At 38.1% G+C, this 21,445-nt stretch overlaps 1 protein-coding gene across 1 annotated transcript in view; it reads left to right on the top strand.

Moving 5' to 3' along the window:
* LOC143227920 (cell adhesion molecule Dscam1-like) overlaps positions 1-21,445 on the top strand; it is a 159,748-nt gene that overhangs the window by 52,180 nt on the left and 86,123 nt on the right. Inside the window, exons 4-10 of the mRNA XM_076459275.1 lie at positions 1,855-2,004; positions 5,706-5,823; positions 6,689-6,864; positions 11,969-12,241; positions 14,309-14,716; positions 16,151-16,312; positions 16,632-16,916. Coding sequence (XP_076315390.1) covers positions 1,855-2,004; positions 5,706-5,823; positions 6,689-6,864; positions 11,969-12,241; positions 14,309-14,716; positions 16,151-16,312; positions 16,632-16,916 — 1,572 coding nt within the window. The remainder of the gene's footprint in view (positions 1-1,854; positions 2,005-5,705; positions 5,824-6,688; positions 6,865-11,968; positions 12,242-14,308; positions 14,717-16,150; positions 16,313-16,631; positions 16,917-21,445) is intronic.

Raw genomic sequence — 21,445 nt, 5'->3', positions numbered from 1 at the left:
GAGGCAAGTGGATGGGTAGATAGAGAGTGAAACAGATATGTAGACCGAAACATATAGATAAATAGAAAGAAATACATACATAAAAATAGACAGATAATAAAACCAATAGACTTATAAACAGACAGAAACAGATACACAAACGAACAAAGATGTAGATGCCATATTCGCATATAATCATAGAAACAGATGTTAAACAGATAAAGAGATGGGACATGTATACACGAGATAATTTCCTTCTAATTATCTTACTGAGTCAACTATTACTGATTTAATTAACTTCGAGGCCCTAAATGTTATTTTAGGACACGTAATTACATTTCTCGAATTCTGTTCCAACATTACAAATTCCTCAGTGGTTAGAAACATGTTCAGTCGCGCTCTCCGAGATGGAATATATTTAACATAGCTGTGGCTCGTGAATTTAATCCTATAAATATTAAATCTGAACAAAATCCTTAGCTTTTCTTTTCGTTTAGTCTGTACTCTACGAACTACAAAAATAGGTTTTCTGAAAACTTTCAAATTACTTCTGTAAAGTTAACAGTACGGATTTTTAATAAATACCATACACAACTTAGTGGCGGGGGAGGGTGGCGAGAACCGTACTTCAGTCTTAAAGTTAACAGTACGGATTTTTAATAAATACCATACACAACTTAGTGGCGGGGGAGGGTGGCGAAAACCGTACTTCAGCCTTAAAGTTAACAGTACGGATTTTTAATAAATACCATACACAACTTAGTGGCGGGGGAGGGTGGCGAAAACCGTACTTCAGTCTCTCTCGAAACTCGAAAGCTCGTGTCCCAAAGCACCACCATAAATGCCACATACGTTTTCAAACTATAATACTGATAGTCATCCGAAAAGATAGTTCTTTTAACTTACGAGATGACAGTTATTAACTAAATAACAATAATATACTTCGTAAAGTGATTGACGGCCATCTTGCTTGAGTATGGAAACCATTACAAAAATGTCTTACAATCGTAGTCTTGGTATTTCTACAGTGAATGCGCTCTGGTTGCATGACTAGCGCGTGACGTAAACGAAACAACGTGTATGTCATTATTCTTCTTAATTCACCGTTTCGTCCGATTCCTTGTAAGCCTGAAGATCGTAAAACTGTTGGATGCCTAACTCCAGCACTGAATTATTCGCTGAAACTTATATTCAGGAGATGAACGTATGGAACGTATAATAAACACAGCAAAAGTATATAAAACACTGTAACAGCTGTGAAATTTAAGGCCCGATATTTTACTTTTCTTGCAAACAAAAACTAAAGAACTTCCAGGCTTCTACTTTTATATAAACATTATTTGTTTGTTGTAAGTAAAATGTATCGTGGTGCCAAGCTGTACACGGTATTTTTAATTTGGAATTCTTTTTTGAAGTTTGATACGCTTTAGTTCAAAGTATTGAACTTTCAACGATAGAAATATCTCGTTGTCATGGCAACGTGATACTTTCAAAAAAAAAAAAAAGAAGTTTCGTATCCATAACAACGCGATGTCTTCAAAATAAAAATATATTGTTTCTATGACAACGAAATACATATAAGAAATTAATTACGTTGTATCCATGAGAACGCAGTGCTTTCAAAAAACATAAGTAACTCGCACTCGTTATAACGTGATGCCGTCAAGGAGTTGAATATGTTGTTTCCATGACAATACGATGTCTTTAAGAAACTATCTCGTACCCATGACAACTTCGAACTAAATTGTGTTACGAAATCATTGAGGTTCTAGTACATAGAATGTTAACCCTAATATCACAAATTAAGTTCAGTTCATCCTGTCGTCAGGATCACGAGACTGTTTCTTATTGTTTTATCTTACACCTAAAACACAGGAGGTCGATACAGTGTTCTTTCACACGGCGAGCTTCATATTCGCGACACTACAAACGAAGATGGCTTCAAGAGATATTACTGTCGCACCTCTCACACCCTTAGTGGCCAGTCACAGCTAAGCAAAAATTCTGGAAGGTTAATAATTACAGGTAAGTAAAATGTTGGTTTATCAACAAAAAACGTGTGCATTTATGTGACATGATAAAAAAAACCAGAAACATAACTCAAGTGTTTGTACTAAATTTATATAGAAAAATATTGTTATCTATCAAACGTGTATGTGTTTTTAAATAAATACGACGTAGAAAAAAGAGACAAGATAACAAAATCTACACTTTTTATACGAAATGAGCGACTACTAATTAGCCTAATGCATTATATTATTCAAAAATACACCACCAGAGGGACTATGAGTGGTTTGGTTTGAATTTCGCACAACGTTACACGAGGGCTATCTGCGCTAGCCGTCCCTAATTTGTAGTGTAAGATTAAAGAAAAGGCAGCTGGTCATCAACACCCGCCGCCAACTCTTGGGCTACTCTTTTTCTAACGAATAGTGGGATTGACCGTCACATATAACGCCTCCACGGCTGAAAGGGCGAGCATGTAGTGTGTGACAGGGATTCGAACCCTCGACCCTCAGATTACGATTCGAGCGCCTTAATCACATGATATGCGAGGCCGAGAGACTGGGTAAGTTATTATTAGAAGATATGAGTTTTTCTGGTAATTTGTTAACCAGAAAACTGCGCCGTGCGCTGTGCTCAAATCGTTACCTGGTTTTAGAGTATAAACCTTCAGACTTAAAACTGAGCAGATAGATAAGAGAACACTCCTATAAAATTGAGCAGGTATGTTTGTCTTGGTGCAAACGCAAAGGCGTTTAACTGGCCCACTGAAGTGATCGAACCTCGAATTTCGGTGTTAGAAGTGTTCGAGCTTACTACATAACCACCAGAAAACAAACGTAGAACTTCTAACTAAAAACTTTACACTGAAGGTATACAACTAAGAACTGATTTATTGACTAATGTTTGTGCGAAGATTATATGGCTTTAAAAGTTTGGTTCTGGAAGTAACTGTTGTGAAATTTCATTTACAAATTGCTTACAAACCTGTGATGATGACTTACAAACTGGTGATGTTGGATTACAAACCTGTGATGATGACTCACAAACTGGTGATGTTGGATTACAAACCTGTGATGATGACTTACAAACTGGTGATGTTGGATTACAAACCTGTGATGATGACTTACAAACTGGTGATGTTGGATTACAAACCTCTGATGATGACTCACAAACTGGTGATGTTGGATTACAAACCTGTGATGATGACTCACAAACTGGTGATGTTGGATTACAAACCTCTGATGATGACTTACAAACTGGTGATGTTGGATTACAAACCTGTGATGATGACTTACAAACTGGTGATGTTGGATTACAAACCTGTGATGATGACTTACAAACTGGTGATGTTGGATTACAAACCTGTGATGATGACTTACAAACTGGTGATGTTGGATTACAAACCTGTGATGATGACTCACAAACTGGTGATGTTGGATTACAAACCTCTGATGATGACTTACAAACTGGTGATGTTGGATTACAAACCTGTGATGATGACTTACAAACTGGTGATGTTGGATTACAAACCTGTGATGATGACTTACAAACTGGTGATGTTGGATTACAAACCTGTGATGATGACTTACAAACTGGTGATGTTGGATTACAAACCTGTGATGATGACTCACAAACTGGTGATGTTGGATTACAAACCTCTGATGATGACTTACAAACTGGTGATGTTGGATTACAAACCTGTGATGATGACTTACAAACTGGTGATGTTGGATTACAAACCTGTGATGATGACTCACAAACTGGTGATGTTGGATTACAAACCTCTGATGATGACTTACAAACTGGTGATGTTGGATTACAAACCTGTGATGATGACTTACAAACTGGTGATGTTGGATTACAAACCTGTGATGATGACTCACAAACTGGTGATGTTGGATTACAAACCTCTGATGATGACTTACAAACTGGTGATGTTGGATTACAAACCTCTGATGATGACTTACAAACTGGTGATGTTGGATTACAAACCTCTGATGATGACTTACAAACTGGTGATGTTGGATTACAAACCTGTGATGATGACTTACAAACCTGTGATGATGACTTACAAACCTGTGATGATGACTTACAAACTGGTGATGTTGGATTACAAACCTCTGATGATAACTTACAAACTGGTGATGTTGGATTACAAGCCTGTGATGATGACTTACAAACCTGTGATGATGACTTACAAACCTCTGATGATGACTTACAAACTGGTGATGTTGGATTACAAACCTCTGATGATGACTTACAAACTGGTGATGTTGGATTACAAACCTGTGATGATGACTTACAAACTGGTGATGTTGGATTACAAACCTGTGATGATGACTTACAAACTGGTGATGTTGGATTACAAACCTGTGATGATGACTTACAAACTGGTGATGTTGGATTACAAACCTCTGATGATGACTTACAAACTGGTGATGTTGGATTACAAACCTCTGATGATGACTCACAGAATCGTGACCCGGCATTGACAGGAGGTGAGGACGCTCAACTCGTAATCTGAGGGCCACGGGTTCGAATCCCCATCATACCAAACATGCTCGTCCTTACAGCTATGGGGGGTTATAATGTGACGCTCAATCCCACTATTCCCTGGTAAAAGAGTGGCTCAAGAGTTGTCGGTGGGTGGTGATGACTAGCTGCCTTCTATTTAGTCTTACACTGCTAAATAATTAGGACATCTAGCGCAAATAGCCTTTGTGTAGCCTTGCGCGAAATTCAGAAAACAAACATACATAGAAACTCGTTATGTTGGGTGACACTTTAGTAAACTGAAACATGTAGGGTCAGTTACTATTCGTCTTTGCCCCACAACGGAAAGTCTTCGGATTTACAACACCGCCCTCTACATTCCGACACTCAGTTACACAACCCCTTCCAAATATGTGGTCAGCTTCCGGTCAGTTACCTCTTTCTTTGTGAACCTGACGATGACCGAAGAAGGTCGAAACGTTATTCGCTCTTCTACGTAAAATATTTTCTCAACCCAAACGAGCCGTTTTTGCATATATATTCGAGCAAAGCTACTCAAGAGCTATCTGCGCTGGCCACCCCTAATTTAGCAGAGTAAGACAACAGGGGAGGCAGCTAATCATCGTCATCCACCGCCAACTCTTGGGCTACTCTTTTATCAACGAATAGTAGGACTGACCGTCACATTATAACGCCGCAACGGCTGAAAGGGCGAGCATATTTGGTGCGACGGGGATTCGAACCCGCGGCCAGAAATAGACAAGAAAGAAAATGTTTTAAGTCAATCCTTCACCAAAAATCACCAAACATACTTGTCTTCAACCTATGTAAGACAGTCGTAAATCCTGCGTGTCAACATTGAAACAGTTTAAGCAACCTTCTCCAATAAACATAACATTGAAACAGTTTAAGCAACTTTCTCCAATAAACATTTTTCGTCCATTTCTGAATTCGTCTCGCCCAGCTTAAGCAGACATTATCCAGAAATCAGACCTCACGTTATGAAAAGTCTTGGAAGTTATATAATTCATGAAAGCCTATTCACGTGCTCAGAGATACAAGTAGGGGCACGCGGATCATGTCAAATCGTTTTCATTGACACGATTTTTATGCGATTTTTTTTCCGGATATAAATATTTTTTTTTTTAGTCTAAATAGTTTGAAACTCTCATAAGAGGAAAATGTATTAAGGTTTATTTTTGTTTGTTTGTAATGTATGCACTTAGACACAGAGACCAATCAGGTCCCTCGACTTTCGGAAACTAGAACAATATATCGTGTCCAACAGGGGACGCCAGTGGAGTTAACATGTGCTGCTCAGGCCTATCCCATCCCAACATACAGGTAAGTGGGTCAAGATATTTCAATGAATTTGTTTTATTTATGCAAAGGCTTAGGAGAACAAAAGTTTAGGTTTATAAAACATTAAAGTATAACGTTTAGCATCTTAAATACGAAACTTTCAGTATAACATTCCCACGCTAGTGCAGCTGTATCTCTACGGATTTACAACGCTAAATAATCAGATGTTCGATTCCCCTCGGTGGACTCAGGAGGTAGCCTGCTGTGGCTTTGCTATATGAAAACATACACTCTAATTGAATATATGCTTTATATTCAAGAGATACATTCTTATTTAATTTTTCGTTTTTAACAGAAAGTCTGTTGACTTCGTTTTAAACATACACAGTTCTCAAGACTCTAATTTACAAGCATTGTGTAAAATGTCTCTAATTAATTTTTTGTTTATTGTGCTTCGAGTAGCGAAAAATGCGTGTAGAATAGATAGAAACATTTACTCTTTACGTTTCCAAAAATTTCCTAACAATACAATTCGGGATTCGATACCCGCAATGGGCTGATCCTAAATAGCCCATCTTGTTGTTTTACATTATTATACATTCAATACTTTTCAACTGGACAGTTTCTTTGTTTTGTTGTTAAGCGTCAAGCTACGCAGTGGTTGTCTTTAGTGTGCTCACCACGGGTATCGAAGCCCGATCTTTAGAGTTATATAGAGAGATCAGTAGGTTTTGAATATTGAAGTAACTTGCATAAAGTGCAAGAAACGTGGACAGTAAAATATCTACAAATAATTTTACGTCTTAATTATATTCATTATGAATATTTTGAAAAGAAAAATGAAGTTAGGCGATAGTATGTGTTACATTAAATTATAAAAAAAGTTATTCAGTTATTTATTTATTAGTTGGTACAGGAAAGATGGGACCAACTTAATTGCCGTAACAACAAGTGTAAACATTATTCAAATAAGTGGCTCCCTCTATATTCGGAAGACAAGTGTTCGTGATGGTGGAACGTACGTTTGTCTGGTTAAGAACCGGATTGGACAGAAGAGAATGGAGACACATTTAACTGTGACAGGTAAACACAACTGTAAACGTTTACACAATTAACAGTTTTATTTTTATGTGTTGGACTAAAAAAAACTGTATGTGTGCTATAGGTGCCTCCTGCAAATTTCTTTATCTCTTGTTCAGATATACCTTCTGGATTTTCACACACATGTAGGCTAAGCGATAAATATTTTTCTCAGTTGTTCAGATGCTGACAATGTTTTATTAGCAGCTTTATAAGAACACTTACACTAGGCGAGCACCTATTAACAAGTCTCTTTTAGACTCGGAGAGACTGTTATTCTTACCCGTTGTCTGATAGACTGTTATTCTTACCTGTTATCTGATAGACTGTTATTCTTACCCGTTGTCTGATAGACTGTTATTCTTACCTGTTGTCTGATAGACTGTTATTCTTACCCGTTGTCTGATAGACTGTTATTCTTACCCGTTATCTGATAGACTGTTATTCTTACCCGTTATCTGATAGACTGTTATTCTTACCCGTTGTCTGATAGATTGTTATTCTTACCTGTTGTCTGATAGACTGTTATTCTTACCTGTTATCTGATAGACTGTTATTCTTACCCGTTGTCTGATAGACTGTTATTCTTACCTGTTATCTGATAGACTGTTATTCTTACCTGTTATCTGATAGACTGTTATTCTTACCCGTTGTCTGATAGACTGTTATTCTTACCCGTTGTCTGATAGACTGTTATTCTTACCCGTTGTCTGATAGACTGTTATTCTTACCCGTTGTCTGATAGACTGTTATTCTTACCTGTTGTCTGATAGACTGTTATTCTTACCTGTTGTCTGATAGACTGTTATTCTTACCTGTTATCTGATAGACTGTTATTCTTACCTGTTATCTGATAGACTGTTATTCTTACCCGTTATCTGATAGATTGTTATTCTTACCTGTTGTCTGATAGACTGTTATTCTTACCTGTTATCTGATAGACTGTTATTCTTACCCGTTGTCTGATAGACTGTTATTCTTACCTGTTATCTGATAGACTGTTATTCTTACCCGTTATCTGATAGACTGTTATTCTTACCTGTTATCTGATAGACTGTTATTCTTACCCGTTGTCTGATAGACTGTTATTCTTACCCGTTGTCTGATAGACTGTTATTCTTACCCGTTGTCTGATAGACTGTTATTCTTACCCGTTGTCTGATAGACTGTTATTCTTACCTGTTGTCTGATAGACTGTTATTCTTACCTGTTGTCTGATAGACTGTTATTCTTACCCGTTGTCTGATAGACTGTTATTCTTACCTGTTATCTGATAGACTGTTATTCTTACCTGTTATCTGATAGACTGTTATTCTTACCCGTTGTCTGATAGACTGTTATTCTTACCCGTTGTCTGATAGACTAATCGTTATACTAACGACATCTCTGCTTAAATAATACCCTGACGCATTTTACTTATAACTTATTTTGCACAATAAATAAGTTGAGTTGTTAAGGGGTCTTAATCAGTTAGTGTAGTTAGCAAATATCACAATTTACATGTTAGTACCCAGTAAAGCATTTTGTTTATACAAGTGTATTTTGCTTTACTGTACATATATGCATACTTGTATCATGTATTAAAGTGAATCAAATTATCCCTTCCTTCGCTGTTTCACGAAAATAAACTAACCGCACCAGACTATAACTGTTGATACTATGATTGGCTATCTTCCAACCAATCAGACAGTTTAATTCACATAAAAGTGCAGTTAGTCATAATATACCAAGAAATAGTGTTAAAAATGTACTAATGGATCCCAGGAGACAAAGGCCACATCATAAATCAATGTTTTGGCAGATGAAGACGCCATTCCAAGCCCCCCGCCAGTACAGCGGTAAGTCTACGGATTTACAACGCTAAAATCAGGGATTCGATTCCCATCGGTGGGCTCACTCAGCAGATAGCCCGATGTGGCTTTGTTATAATAAAACCACAAACACACACTCTATCCAAAAGAGTGAGACGAAATTTTACACTTTGGTAGGAACTGTTTGGACCCTGGATGAAACTAGTAATGTTTATAAAGAGAAGCAGTCAGGATAGAACCCCAGATCAAACTCTTTGTAAATAAAGAATGTGCCAGCCACCTAGCTGTAAGTACAGGTGTTGATGTTAGTTTAAGAATACTTGGATACACAACACCAGGCTATGGCTTCAGTGAATGAATGGCTGCTCAACAACCACAACTTATGAAAGATAACCAAACCAAAGGGGTGAAACGGTCCTACTTCAGATTTAAAACAAAGATGTAATCAGAACTGAGGGATCTCACTGTTCATAGGTGGATCCAAATTGAAATTATTTACCAACAAATAATTAGATCGTGTTTGATGGGAGAGACAGCAACATCACTGTCTGTGTATTCATCTACAGTGGAGCAACTACAAGTGTGGACTGCATCTCAACCATTGGTTTTGGAGATTTACACAAAACTGATGGCACCTTGACTGCTGACAGGTACGATTAAATTTTCATCCATTATGTCTATCTTCCACGAACAAGATCTCTCGAACAGAAATTCATCTTCTAGCGAGACAGTGTTCCCAACCATGCTTAAAATGTGTTGAAACGATACCTGGGTGTAAAAAAATAATAGAACAATCGAAACCACGGATTGGATGCATCAACTTCGTATGGTTGTATGGGTGTGTAACGAAACTCATGAGGTCAAATGGTAACTAAGAACACTTATTGAATATTACTGTAAACTATTTTATAGTGATGTACTCATAAAATATATGACAGCATGAAAACAATGTATAATACTCTGTATAAAGACATATATATAAATATAAATATAAAACGTTAGCGTATTATGTAACGTATTTGTTCTTCCTTCTGTTGTTTATTTAATTACACTATGTAATAAAACTTTTACTTTTTCTTGTTCCTGGACAGAAAGTGTTATTTCACAATTGTTTATGTCTAAAGTAAATAGAAAAGACCTATTCAAACTTTGATTTTGTGACCTGGGAGCATATAACGAAAACATGATGGGAGACTGATGTTTAGGGGCTGATGCTTGAAAGTGATTTACATTACAGTCGCAAATCTCGAAAAACTACTCACTTCTAAACATTTTTGTACAACTTTAGTATAAATACATGTAAATCTTGATTCATATGTTGTTTTATTCAGACCTTATGTAAATGAAAATGTAGAAATTTGTCCGTTTTTACATAGAAAATAGGTGAATTTCTAAATTTCATTATCCAGGTTACAAAACCAAAGTTTGAAGGGAATAATGGCCATTTTCTGTACTTTCACAACATAAGCGATTAAGAAATAACACATACTGTCTAGGAACAAAATTTGTGTTACATAGTGTTATTTGTTTCATAGTGTTACTTGTGTTACATAGTGTTATTTGTGTTACATAGTATTATTTGTGCTACATAGTATTATTTGTATTACATAGTATTATTTATGTTACATAGTGTTATTTGTTTCATAGTGTTATTTGTGTTACATAGTGTTATTTGTTTCATAGTGTTACTTGTGTTACATAGTGTTATTTGTGTTACATAGTATTATTTGTGCTACATAGTGTTATTTGTGTCACAGTGTTATTTGTGTTACATGGTGTTATTCGTATTACATAGTGTTATTTGTGTTACATGGTGTTATTCGTATTACATAGTGTTATTTGTGTTACATAGTGTTATGGACTGTGCTAATTTGATCAACTGCAGTTAGTCATTGGTTGTGATACCTGTACGTATTTCCCTGATGAGACAGCGGTAAGGCCACAATCTTACGACCCTAAACTCCGGGATTAGATTCCCCACGGTGGACACAACAGATAACCCTAATATGGCTTTACTCGAAAACAAACAAAGAAGATATCTGTATATATATATCATCTATACAAATCCATAGTATTGTAAGTAATCATGGATTTGAAATATTACTGGAAATAACCTGACCTGTTTGTTTGAAATTCATAATAACTTAAGGCTGGCGATTCTGTTGTCGCACACTTTCCTTCTCGTTTTAAACGGTTGTATTTCCTTTGTAACGTTGCACCTACATGCTGTATGTAACAATTTAGTAACGAGCCCAAGAAACACAACCATCTTGGTATAAAATTTAGATTACAGCTAACGCACTGAGTGTGATAAATTGGTTAGCTGCCGGACTGATGATCCGAGGTTCAAATCTCCTTCTACCAAAAAAAAAAAAAAAATCCGTGCCGCACCCTGAAGTCTTGGGTACGTTATAAGAGTGACAGTCAAATCCAACTATTTTCTTTGTGTAGCCACCGAGTTGACTATTCTGCAAGTTCGAAATTAGGGACGACCAGTGCAAATATTCTTGGTGAAGCTTTGTGCAAATTTCAACGACAAGGACAGTATAACAGAAGTAAAATAATCAATGAAATGAGCGACAGAATGGAAAAGGAAAAATATTTTTGTGGTTCAGTGGATATTTATTCACTGACAGACATGAGGAAGGAACTTAGAAACAGAAGATTCACAACAGATTAGGCTATTTGTTTTTGCTGTTTTAATTTTATAATCACTGGCATGGCTCCTACTGAAACTAAACCGGGTCGATACCTAGCTGGTTATCGACTTACATAATCAGTTTGATATCACATTATAAACTTATCTTAACGTTTGAAGGAGCAAACTGAATAGATTTCTTTATCTGTGTTTTCGCCCTACGAAATCTACCGTGCAGTTACGCTGTTTCTATTGTTTTTTTTTCAATTTTATTTAAGAAATTTTACATTTGATATTGTTATGACACCATGAAGTTAAAGATAGAAAGGATATCCTCGTATAACAAGAGTCCGGTGGTTAGGGTGCTCGACTCGCAATCTGAGGATCGTGGGTTCGAATCCTGTCACTAAGCATGCTCGTTCCTTCAGTTGTGGGGGCGTTATAAAGGTTTGGTTAATTCCACTTTTTGTTGGTAAAGAGTAGTTCAGATTTGGCGGTGGGTGGTCTGGACTAGCTGCCTTCCATTTTGTCTATTGTTTCTAAGTTAGGAAATAAAAGGGCAAATAGTATCTATGCCTAATATTCCAAAAACAAACAAACAAACAAACCAAATCACTCAATTAATTATGCCTTATGTCTCAATGTATTGTACTTTCAGCTCCTTTGCTAGCAAAGCTTGCTCCAGAAAAGCTCCTCGTGAGCGCGGGTCGATCAGCTACCTTAACGTGTAACGTGTCCGGGTTTCCAGTTGACACAGTTAGGTGGGTCAAAGATCAGCGCTCTCTAGAGCCAGATGGATTTAAGTTCCAGCTGCTAACACGTGACTCGCTTCACGTATCCTCCATTGGACGCGAAGATAGAGGAGTCTACCAATGCTATGTCAATAACAAAGCTGATTCGGCACAAGCCTCGCTGGAAATAGTTCTGAAAGGTAAACTTTCTACTCATTTTGAATCCAGCAGTTTTTATGGTTAGACTTGGTCTTAAGTAGATGGTTGTTACCGGTTCCTTACATCAATCAGTTGAAGTGAACATCATTAAACGGTTCACAATTTTTTACAAGAAAGGTGAATTATTAAGTAATTCTGTTGGATAAGAATATATTGTCGAAATATATCTGTTTCTGAAAACAGAAACCAGATGATAATTACAATTAAGACATTTTAACACATGAACTGATTCTTACGTGACAGGTTTAAATAAACACTGGGATATAGCCGTGTCTTACTATCCTAATTACAACTCAGCATGGTAACTTAACATCCTTATGTTTTATGATACTAGTATTGACAGCAAACATGTATTCAGTATATTAATATAACCAGGTTATGTCTTATGATACAAGTACTGACATCAAATGTGTATTCAGTATATTAACATAACCTGAATATGTCTTATGATACAAGTACTGACATCAAATGTGTATTCAGTATATTAACATAACCTGAATATGTCGTATGATACAAGTACTGACATCAAATATGTATTCAGTATATTAACATAACCTGAATATGTCTTATGATACAAGTATTGACAGCAAACATGTATTCAGTATATTAACATAACCTGGTTATGTATTATGATACAAGTACTGACATCAAATGTGTATTCAGTATATTAACATAACCTGAATATGTCTTATGATATAAGTACTGACATCAAATGTGTATTCAGTATATTAACATAACCTAGATATGTCTTATGATACAAGTACTGACATCAAATGTGTATTCAGTATATTAACATAACCTGAATATGTCTTATGATACAAGTACTGACATCAAATATGTATTCAGTATATTAACATAACCTGAATATGTCTTATGATACAAGTATTGACAGCAAACATGTATTCAGTATATTAACATAACCTGGTTATGTATTATGATACAAGTACTGACATCAAATGTGTATTCAGTATATTAACATAACCTAGATATGTCTTATGATACAAGTACTGACATCAAATGTGTATTCAGTATATTAACGTAACCTAGATATGTCTTATGATACAAGTACTGACATCAAATATGTATTCAGTATATTAACATAACCAGGTTATGTATTATGATACAAGTACTTATACGATATTTAAAGTCTAAAAGAGCATATCTATTGATATGAATAGGTTCTAGTTAACTCTGTCACTGATAAATTTACACGTAAACAATTCCCCATTGCTGTGTTTATTTTTAGATCCAGAAAAACAAAATAGGCATACCTGATTACTAGCAGGATAACAAACTATCCTATTCGTTAGTAAAAGAGTAACCCAAGAGTCGGTGATGGGTAGTGATATCTAGCTGCCTTCCCTCTAGTCTACCATTGCTATATTAGGGACGGCTGGAGCAGATATCCCTCGTGTGGCTTTGCGCGAAATTTCAAAACAAACAAACAAATTCCTATACTGTATATATAAATAGCGTTTCATAGAAACATTTTTTTAACGTCGCCTAACCCCACGGACGAGTTCTGGTATCGAAGGATAAGCCTCTTGGGTAATAACTTGTTGAAGATAAAAGATAAATATGAAATGGTACATTTATACATCCATTTCTATAATCCTCATTGGTCAAATTAAAAGAAATGTGTGGCCTGCTGTTTACACGATTTGTATTACAAAAAGACACACTTTATCACTCGAAATTAGGAAACTTTAGGCCTAAAGTTTATAGTAAAATACTTTCGTCAGTTGGGTAACCTCGTTGTTAATGATATTCTTGGCCGTAAACCCAATAACATCTTAACAAGTTTGGTCAGCTTTGTATATTTATATTAGTCCTAAATCAAGTTATTAGCCAACAATACAAAATTGTTTTTTATAATGAAGGTATAATAACAATAATAAACGACAGACGAAAATAAAAAACTAATTACTATATATTGACTTGACTTGTATAACCAATATTATTAATAAAATCACAAAAAAATGTCCTTATGTTGACGTTTCTTCGTTATTTTAACATTCATTTAATCCTTTATATTTTCAACTTTTCAGAAACTGCTCCGATATTTCTTGATACATTTACCAACCAGATTATGAAGCCAGGACCTACTGTATCTTTACGCTGCGAAGCGTCAGGAACTCCTCTTCCACAGGTTATGTGGTCTTTGGATGGCTATTCTATTCCAGATAATGACAGGGTGCGCGTGGGAGATTACGTCAGCCGAGATGGAAACGTGATAAGTTTTGTTAACATCACAAATATTCAAGTTGAAGATGGCGGAGCTTACGAGTGCATTGCTAAAAACCATGTTGGAGAAACTCACCACTTTTCGCGCTTAAACGTAGTGGGAGACCCAGTCGTAAAATACATGCCAACTAAAGTTATAGTGTCAGGAGAAAGTGGCGTCCTTCATTGTCGTATTGCTGGGTTCCCGATTAAACATATTTCTTGGGAAAAAGGTAGAAAAACTGAGTTAAGAATTACGACTGTCAAACACGAATTTGTAAATGTTTACCATATCCATTTCAATTTCATCTGTATCTAACTGTTTTGGTTTTTGTTGTGTTTTTTTTAACAATGGCTATTAATTAAACATTTCAAAAATATTTAAATGTTTGTAAATAATTATTTTATCAATTACTTGAAGATGGCAAAATTTATGGAAGTCCTGTATAGCAAGTTATCTGTCAAACCACTCAGATACGAGAGACAGAATTTTACAAAATATATTCATAACCATTGACTTTTAACTTTGAATTATAGGTTTGAAATATGAGTACGCTTAAGTCAAATCACGACAAAGGGTTTTTTCAAATCCTCTATTTATTTATTTCATAAGAACAGCTTAAAAAACTAAGTATATTTCCAGGTGTGTCCAGTCACGCAAAGTTAGGCTTAAGGTGCAACTGTATACAAACTGAATACAATGAGCGTAGTTTGTTACACGGCAAAATATCGTTATCTTCGACTGAACGTGTAATCCTAAATAAACAAAGTTAGGCTTAAGGTGCAACTGGATACGAACTGAATACAATGAGCGTAAAGTTTATTATGCGACAAAATATCGTTATCTTCGACTGAACGTGTAATCCTAAATAAACAAAGTTAGGCTTAAGGTGCAACTGGATACGAACTGAATACAATGAGCGTAAAGTTTATTATGCGACAAAATATCGTTATCTTCGACTGAACGTGTAATCCTAAATAAACAAAGTTAGGCTTAAGGTGCAACTGGATACAAACTGAATACATTGAGCGTAAAGTTTGTTACACGACAAAACATTATCTTCAAGTGAACGTTTAACCCTAGTTTTTAATGAGATATTTATTAACGAATATATTAACTAAGAACGATTCGAATCAAGGTAATTATACAAATCAGAAATACAATTAATTAAGAAATTAATAAACTCAGTTGTATATAGCAAGTTGTCTAGTAGCATTAATTTTACAAACCAAACCACAAAAAAATATTCACTAGTTAGGTACTTTCGTTGTTGGTTTAGGCCTAAATTAACGTACCAAGTTAGCACTGTTAAAAAACTTCAAATATGTAAATTAATAATAATATCCAAAATTATATTAAACATTAATAACAAATAATTGATAAGACAAAGATTATTTAATTGTCTCCCTTATTAAGTCAAAAACTATATAGTTTTATTAAAATAAATTATCGTCCGTAAACACGATAAATCATTTTCTGAAGACATGCATAATAAAGATTTATTCTTTTCATACAAAGTTCATAAAGTGTGAGTAAAACCAAACAATACATGTACCAGTTTCTCTTAAGTTTCTAATACAAAAACAAAACTTTTAACTGTTATAACCCACGATAATAGCCCTTATAAACTTCATAAGTACAGTTTCTATTTTACACACTTATACAGATGGACGACAACTTCCAGTTAATCGCCGCCAAGAGGTCTTTTCAAACGGTTCTCTCGTCATAAGAGACGTCCAGAAAACAAAGGACGATGGAGTCTATACATGTACAGCTTCTAACGAACTGGGAACAAGTGCGTCGGGTGAGGTACACGTTCAAGTAAGAGGTGCGTCTTCAAATGAATAGTTTGAGAAATTCGTTCTTAGTTGGAGTTTCAAATCTCATATTCTAAGTCAAACTACTTGCAACCAACATGTTTACTAAACTGTCCATCTGTAATTAAACAGTGTGCAAAATGGCTTATAATAATTATCTATTAAACTAACGAAATAAAAGTGACAGTTTCATCTAGATATGACAGATCTTGCTATTATAAAGGTCCTTTACGAATAACTTAATCTCTAAGCATCTAATGAATTTTAAATATTTAAGATATAAGTTAATCGAATGTTGATCAATTGATACAAACTAACTAATCCTTCTAGTGAAGCCCATTGTTTTCCCATTTGCCTTCCCTGAGAATGTGGAACGTGGGATGAAGTTCAGTATGGTGTGTTCTGTGGCGGCTGGAGATCCACCTATTGAGATTTCCTGGTTTAAAGATGGTGTGCTTCTTTCATCTAAAGATGACATTACTGTTAAAACCGTCAGTGAAAACTCCTTGTTGTTGGCTATTGACAACGTGGGACTTCAACATAGAGGGGACTACACCTGTGTAGCAAAGAATGATGGTGGCGCTGTAAATCATACCAGTCCATTAACAGTTTATGGTAAGTATGTTCTGTCTATATGGCAACGAATGATGGTGGCGCTGTAAATCATACCAGTCCATTCACAGTTCGTGGTAAGCAGCTGTTCTATGTGGTAAGGAATGGTGTTGGCCATGAAAGACCTAAACAGGTGATTCGGTAAATTTGTGAAAAGTATAGAACGGGAATAAAATTTTACATTGGTGTTGGTATGGTGGATGTGTAAAGACAGTCTTGGTGTTGGTATGGTGGATGTGTAAAGACAGTCTTGGTGTTGGTGTGGTGGATGTGTAAAGACAGTCTTGGTGTTGGTATGATGGATGTGTAAAGACAGTCTTGGTGTTGGTGTGGTGGATGTGTAAAGACAGTCTTGGTGTTGGTGTGGTGGATGTGTAAAGACAGTCTTGGTGTTGGTGTGGTGGATGTGTAAAGACAGTCTTGGTGTTGGTATGGTGGATGTGTAAAGACAGTCTTGGTGTTAGTACGGTGGATGTGTAAAGACACTCTTGGTGTTGGTATGGTGATGTGTAAAGATAGTCTTGGTATTGGTATGGTGATGTGTAAAGACAGTCTTGGTGTTGGTGTGGTGGATGTGTAAAGACAGTCTTGGTGTTGGTGTGGTGGATGTGTAAAGACAGTCTTGGTGTTGGTGTGGTGGATGTGTAAAGACAGTCTTGGTGTTGGTATGGTGGATGTGTAAAGACAGTCTTGGCGTTGGTATGATGGATGTGTAAAGACAGTCTTGGTGTTGGTATGGTTAATGTGTAAAGACAGTCTTGGTGTTGGTATGGTGGATGTGTAAAGACAGTCTTGGTATAGATGCGGTGGATGTGTAAAGACAGTCTTGGTGTTGGTGTGGTGGATGTGTAAAGACAGTCTTGGTGTTGGTACGGTGGATGTGTAAAGACAGTCTTGGTGTTGGTACGATGGATGTGTAAAGACAGTCTTGGTGTTGGTATGGTGGATGTGTAAAGACAGTCTTGGTGTTAGTACGGTGGATGTGTAAAGACAGTCTTGGTGTTGGTGTGGTGGATGTGTAAAGACATTCTTGGTGTTGGTATGATGGATGTGTAAAGACAGTCTTGGTGTTGGTATGGTGGATGTGTAAAGACAGTCTTGGTGTTAGTACGGTGGATGTGTAAAGACACTCTTGGTGTTGGTATGGTGATGTGTAAAGACAGTCTTGGTGTTGGTGTGGTGGATGTGTAAAGACAGTCTTGGTGTTGGTTGGTGATGGATGTGTAAAGACAGTCTTGGTGTTGGTATGGTGGATGTGTAAAGACAGTCTTGGTGTTGGTATGGTGGATGTGTAAAGACAGTCTTGGTGTTGGTGTGGTGGATGTGTAAAGACAGTCTTGGTGTTGGTGTGGTGGATGTGTAAAGACAGTCTTGGTGTTGGTGTGGTGGATGTGCAAAAGACAGTCTTGGTGTTGGTACGGTGGATGTGCAAAAGACAGTCTTGGTGTTGGTATGGTTAATATGTAAAGACAGTCTTGGTGTTGGTATGGCGGATGTGCAAACACAGTCTTGGTGTTAGTACGGTGGATGTGCAAAAGACAGTCCTGGTGTTGGTATGATGGATGCAAAACACAGTCTTGGTGTTGGTATGGTGGATAGTGCAAAGACAGTCTTGGTGTTAGTACGGTGGATGTGTAAAGACAGTCTTGGTGTTGGTATGGTGGATGTGTAAAGACAGTCTTGGTGTTGGTATGGTGGATGTGTAAAGACAGTCTTGGTGTTGGTCTGGTGGATGTGTAAAGACAGTCTTGGTGTTGGTATGGTGGATGTGTAAAACATCAGTCCTGGTGTTAGTGTGGTGGATGCAAAAGACAGTCCTGGTGTTGGTGTGGTGGATGTGCAAAAAGACAGTCTTGGTATTTGGTATGGTGGATGTGTAAAAGACAGTCCTGGTGTTGGTGTGGTGGATGTGTAAAGACATTCCTGGTGCTGGTATGATGGATGTGTAAAGACAGTCCTGGTGTTGGTATGGTGGATGTGTAAAGACAGTCCTGGTGTTAGCACGGTGGATGTGTAAAGACACACTCCTGGTGCTTTGGTATGGTGACGTGTAAAGACAGTCTTGGTGTTGGTGTGGTGGACGTGCAAAGACAGTCTTGGTATTTGGTATGATGGATGTGCAAAGACAGTCCTTGGTGTTGGTATGGTGGATGTGTAAAGACAGTCCTGGTGCTGGTGCGGTGGATGTGTAAAGACAGTCCTGGTGCTGGTGTGGTGGATGTGTAAACATCAGTCCTGGTGTTGGTACGGTGGATGTAAAGACAGTCTTGGTGTTGGTATGATGGATGTGTAAAAGCAGTCCTGGTATTGTTGGTATGGCGGATGTGTAAAGACAGTCTTGGTGTTGGTGTGGTGGATGTGCAAAAGACAGTCTTGGTGTTTGGTGTGGTGGATGTAAAAAGACAGTCTTAGTGTTGGTGTGGTGGATGCAAAAAGACAGTCCTGGTGTCTGGTATGATGGATGTGTAAAGACAGTCTTGGTGCTGGTACGGTGGATGTGTAAAGACAGTCTTGGTATTGGTATGGCGGATGTGCAAAACATCAGTCTTGGTATTTGTTATGGCGGATGTGCAAAGATCAGTCCTGGTGTTGGTATGATGGATGTGTAAACATCAGTCCTTGGTGTTGGTATGGCGGATGTGTAAAGACAGTCCTGGTGTTAGCACGGCGGATGTGCAAACATCAGTCCTGGTGTTGGTATGGCGGACGTGTAAAGACAGTCCTGGTGTTGGTATGGCGGATGTGTAAAGACAGTCCTGGTGTTGGTGTGGCGGATGTGTAAAGACAGTCTTGGTGTTGGTGTGGTGGATGTGTAAAGACAGTCTTGGTGTTGGTATGGTGGATGTGTAAAGACAGTCTTGGCGTTGGTGTGGCGGATGTGTAAACATCAGTCTTGGTGTTGGTATGATGGATGTGTAAAACATCAGTCCTGGTGTTGGTGTGGCGGATGTGTAAAGACAGTCTTGGTGTTGGTGTGGCGGATGTGTAAAGACAGTCTTGGTGTTGGTGCGGCGGATGTGTAAAGACAGTCCTGGTGCTGGCATGGCGGATGTGTAAAGACAGTCTTGAGTGTTGTTAGCGGTGGATGTGTAAAGACACTCTTGGTGCTGGTACGGCGACGTGCAAAGATAGTCCTGGTACTGGTATGGTGATGTGTAAAAGATCAGTCCTGGTGTTGGTGTGGTGGATGTGCAAAGACAGTCCTGGTGTGGTGGATGGTGGATGCAAAAGACAGTCCTGGTGTTGGTGCGGTGGATGTGTAAACATCAGTCCTGCGCTGGTATGGTGGATGTGCAAAAGACAGTCCTGGCGCTGGTATGATGGATGTGTAAAGACAGTCCTGGTGCTGGTATGGTTAACGTGCAAAAGACAGTCCTGTGTGTTGGTATGGCGGATGTGTAAAGATCAGTCCTGGTGTTAGTACGGTGGATGTGCAAAGACAGTCCTTGGTGCTGGTATGGTTAACGTGCAAAGATCAGTCCTGGCGTTGGTATGGTGGATGTGTAAACACAGTCCTGGTGTTAGTACGGTGGATGTGTAAACATCAGTCTTGGTGTTGTGCGGTGGATGTGTAAAGACAGTCCTGGCGTATTGGCACGGTGGATGTGTAAAACATCAGTCCTTGGTGTTGGTACGATGGATGTGTAAAGACAGTCCTGGTGCTGGTATGGTGGATGTGTAAAGATCAGTCCTGGTGTTAGCACGGCGGACGTAAAACACAGTCCTGGTATTTGGTATGGTGGATGTGCAAAGACAGTCCTGGCGTTGGTATGGCGGACGCAAAGACAGTCCTGGTGTGGTCCGGCGGATGTGTAAACACAGTCCTGGCGTTTGGTACGGCGGATGTGCAAACATCAGTCCTGGTGCTGGTGCGGTGGACGTGCAAAAGACAGCATTGGTGCTGGTGCGGTGGATGTGTAAAGACAGTCTTGGTGCTGGTGCGGCGGATGTGCAAAGACATTCTTGGTGTTGGTATGATGGATGTGTAAAGACAGTCCTGGTGCTGGTATGGCGGACGCAAAGACAGTCCTTGAGTGTAGCACGGGCGGATGTGTAAACATCAACTCTGGCGTTGGTATGGCGATGTGCAAAACATCAGTCCTGGCGTTGGTGTGGCGGATGTGCAAAACATCAGTCCTGGTGTTGGTACGACGGATGTGCAAAGACAGTCCTGGTGTTGGTATGGCGGACGTGCAAAACATCAGTCCTGGCGTTGGTATGGCGGATGTGCAAAACATCAGTCCTGGTGCTGGTGTGGCGGACGCAAAACATCAGTCCTGGTGTTGGTGTGGCGGATGTGCAAAGACAGTCCTGGCGTTGGTGTGGTGGATGTGCAAAGACAGTCCTGGTGCTGGCAACGGTGGACGTGCAAACATCAGTCCTGGTGTTGGTATGGTTAACGTGCAAAAGACAGTCCTGGCGTTGGTATGGCGGATGTGCAAAAGACAGTCCTGGTGTTAGCACGGCGGACGTGTAAAGACAGTCCTTGGTGTTGGTATGATGGATGTGCAAAAGACAGTCCTGGTGCTGGT

Source organism: Tachypleus tridentatus, chromosome 10 (assembly GCF_004210375.1).
Source record: "Tachypleus tridentatus isolate NWPU-2018 chromosome 10, ASM421037v1, whole genome shotgun sequence".
In the NCBI taxonomy this organism is placed as follows: domain Eukaryota; kingdom Metazoa; phylum Arthropoda; class Merostomata; order Xiphosura; family Limulidae; genus Tachypleus; species Tachypleus tridentatus.
Note: the sequence above shows the minus strand (reverse complement) of the source record. Positions and strands in the feature narration are given on the sequence as shown.